The 3,763-nt window shown below is 41.9% G+C and overlaps 1 protein-coding gene across 1 annotated transcript; it reads left to right on the forward strand.

Annotated features, from left to right (window-relative positions):
- Positions 1-1,174: 1,174 nt before the first annotated feature.
- Positions 1,175-2,073, forward strand: LOC311168435 (prohibitin-2-like; the record flags this gene model as incomplete). Its single annotated transcript, XM_084229907.1, is given in 2 exon segments — positions 1,175-1,262; positions 1,265-2,073. Coding segments are annotated over 2 exon segments (897 nt in total).
- Positions 2,074-3,763: the final 1,690 nt, after the last annotated feature.

Below are 3,763 nucleotides of genomic sequence, written 5' to 3' on the forward strand. Positions count from 1 at the left end.
CTGTTATTGTGGTTTTTCCCTATACTCACTAAACTGACAGAAGAAATTATTCTGTGTCCTTAGGATTTCCATGTGAATTACAGGATGAGCTTGTAAATTTCTGCAAAGAAGCCAGTTGGGAATTTGATAGGGACTGAGTTGAATCTGTAAATAGATTTGGGGAGTAATGCCAATGAACATGGGTGTATCCATGATATCCAATCCAGGCAAATGAGACATCTTTCCATTTACTTAGGTTGTTATTAATTTCTTGAAATAATGTTTCATAGTTTCCAGACTGTAAGTTTTGCATTTTTTTGATAAATTTATTTCTAATAAGGTTGTGCTTTTTGATGTTGTGGCTGATGAAATTTCTTAAATTCCTTTCAGATTATTCATTGCAAGTACATAGAAACACAATTGATTTTTGTGTATTAATTTTTTATCCTGTAGCTTTGCTGAACTCATTCATCAGTTTTAATCATTTTTAGAAGATTCCTTAGGATCTTTGGTATACAAGATCAGGTCATGTGTATATCTGCATGTCTTTTAATTTCATTTCTCCCCTCCTTATTGGCTCCTCTAGAACCACCAGTACAATGTTAAATAAGGAGAGCAGGGTGGAGTGTGGTGGACTGTGGGCACTTTGGTGGTAGGAAAGTGTGGTGACAACACCACACTTTTTTCACAAGTGAGATAATTTTTTTCACAATTCTACATTGTAAATAAAATAAATGAGAATGCTTAAAAATTAAAAATAAATAAATAAATAAAAGTGAGAATACACATCCCTGTTTTGTTCCTGATCTTAGGAGAAATTTCAGTCTTTGACCAGTAAGTATAATATTAGCTGTGGGTTGGTTATAGCTGTAGCTGTACTTTATTAGGTTGAAGAAGTTCCCTTCTCTTAAATTTTTAGGTTTTTTTTAATCATGGAGGGTGTTGGATTGTGTGAAATTCTTTTTCTGGATCTATTGAGAAGATCAAGATTTTTGTCTTTTATTAAAGATGGATTATGTTGAGTGGGCGGGAGGGGGAGGGTTTAGAAGGGCGCGCACTTCCCCGTGCCCTTTCTCCCGCGAGCGCTCGGGGCCCCGGACCCTCGTAGGAAGGGTGTGATCCCGAAACTGGAGTGGGGTAGAGGCGGGCCGGCACCCGCTTCTGACTACAGGTGCCGCCGGCCCCAAGATCGGACATGGCCCAGAACTTGAAGGACTTAGCGGGACGGCTGCCCTCTGGGCCCCGGGGCATGGGCACGGCGCTGAAGCTGCTGCTGGGTGCCGGGCCGTGGCCTACGGCGTGCGCGAGTCCGTATTCACCGTGGAAGGCGGGCACAGAGCCATTTTCTTTAATCGGATCGGTGGAGTGCAGCAGGACACCATCCTGGCGGAGGGCCTTCACTTCAGGATCCCGTGGTTCCAGTACCCTATCATCTATGACATTCGGGCCAGACCCCGAAAAATTTCTTCCCCCACAGGCTCCAAAGACTTGCAGATGGTGAACATCTCCCTGCGTGTGCTCTCTCGACCCAATGCTATGGAGCTTCCCAGTATGTACCAGCGTCTAGGGCTAGACTACGAAGAGCGAGTATTGCCTTCCATTGTCAACGAGGTGCTCAAGAGTGTGGTGGCCAAATTCAATGCCTCCCAGTTGATCACCCAGCGAGCCCAGGTATCCCTGTGGATCCGAAGGGAACTGACAGAGCGAGCCAAGGACTTCAGCCTCATTCTGGATGATGTGGCCATCACAGAGCTGAGCTTCAGCCGGGAGTACACAGCTGCTGTGGAAGCCAAACAAGTGGCCCAGCAGGAGGCCCAGCGGGCCCAATTCTTGGTGGAAAAAGCAAAGCAGGAGCAGCGGCAGAAGATTGTGCAGGCCCAGGGTGAGGCTGAGGCTGCCCAAATGCTGGGAGAAGCATTGAGCAAGAACCCTAGTTACATCAAACTGCGTAAGATCCGCGCGGCCCAGAACATCTCCAAGACGATCGCCACCTCCCAGAACCGGATCTATCTCACCGCTGACAACCTTGTGCTCAACCTGCAGGATGAAAGCTTCACTCGGGGAAGTGACAGCCTCATCAAGGGTAAGAAATGAGCCCGGGTGACCAAGATCTCCACCGCCAGAGAGCAAGTGGATTTGTTTCTCCCCTGGTTTTTGAGGAGCCAGCTCCCTCCCCCATTCCCCTTTATCATGTGATGGTCCCCTCTGCACCTGACCTCCTGGGCCTTGGATGAATGAAGACTGACCCATTTTCAGGGGAACAACTTTCCTCCTCCCTGTGTGGCCAGGGTTGTTGGGACAGTGTGTGATTTCTAGATGATTTCCTATAGTGTTGGTTCCTCCCTCAAAGTTGGGAGGCAATAACCATCCCAGGAATTCTCAATAAATTTTTATTACTTAAGCTGGGAAAAAAAAAAAAAGATGGATTATGTTAATAGCTGTTTGGCTCTTAAACCAATCTTGCATTCCAGGGTTGTCATCCATTCTTATACCTGCTCAACTCAGGCTTTTTCATCTTGACAAGTTTTAGTTCAGTACTGCATCTTGGTTATGTTGCTATCTTCCATTTAAATGAAAATTCACTTTAATATTTGATATTAAGTATGTGGTTTCTAAAGGTCTCTTCAATTGACAATCACATGGTCAAATCCACTACCCACCACTTTTCAGTTTATAGGGCTCAAAGTTTTCGTTAGGAAATGTAAGAAATTGATCTCTTCTTTTCCCATTTATCTGAAGATAGGCGAAGAGGACTTTATAATGTACATAGCACTTCAATTTAAACTGAATCATAATGGGATTAAATTCTTAAACACAAAATGAAAGTATCTGTAATATACCTTTCAAACAGAACACATCCTGTTTTTACTAGAGTCTTAAGTTTCATGATTTTTAAGATACCTTAAGGCTCAGCTTCTATCATTCTTGGTTTAAAAGCAACCTCAACTTCACCTTTTTTAAAAAAAAATAGAGTTGAAAAGGTGATACACTTACAGTCAAATTTGGCTTGCAGGTATGTATTATTTGGTCCGTAGCCTTTTGAAAATTAGGCCAAGCTCTATAGGTAGACATCAAACTCAACCTTCCTACTATCAGTACTATACCTACTATTTTGCGTTTAAGCCAGCTCCCTAAAGTCCTTGGGGTTTGTAATGCCTGTAATAAACCATCTTAATTTATCTCAATGGAGTCATTATTTTCTTGCCACCCAACTTTTATATCCTAGAGTCACTGCTGACAATTTTTATAACTTTTTTTTGCCTTTAAAAATAGCACCCTATGTACTTAATATCACTTGCAAGCAGTTAAGATGGGAGAAAAATCATCCAAATTAAATTTGCATAAATTCTCATTGTATAAGAGTTAGACGATTAAAAGTATGAAAGTCCCGAAAATCCCCTTTCACTCCTCTCTACCACCTCCTCCCCATCTATAGGGTCATTAAATTGGAGTGTATTCTTCTGGCTTATTTTGTAGACTTTTACACACACACATACATGAACTATTAGTTTTTACATAAAAATTAAACTGAGTAAGTATAACTCCAATGTATTGACAATGGGTATCTCTGGAGGCAGGGAGTTTTAGATTTGAGTGACTACTGCGAATGCTTCATGAATATGATACATTTTTGTCTGAAACTGACTTAGACAGACATGAAAACTGGATGCTATAAATCAGTTTGGTAGATTAACTATGTAAAAATGTTATATCAGTCGGGGTTCACCCTCAGAATCAAAACTAATAGGGGAAATAAAAACATGAATAAAATGTGACATATGTA

The sequence above is a fragment of the Talpa europaea genome, assembly GCF_964194135.1.
Source record: "Talpa europaea genome assembly, chromosome: 3".
Lineage (NCBI taxonomy): Eukaryota > Metazoa > Chordata > Mammalia > Eulipotyphla > Talpidae > Talpa > Talpa europaea.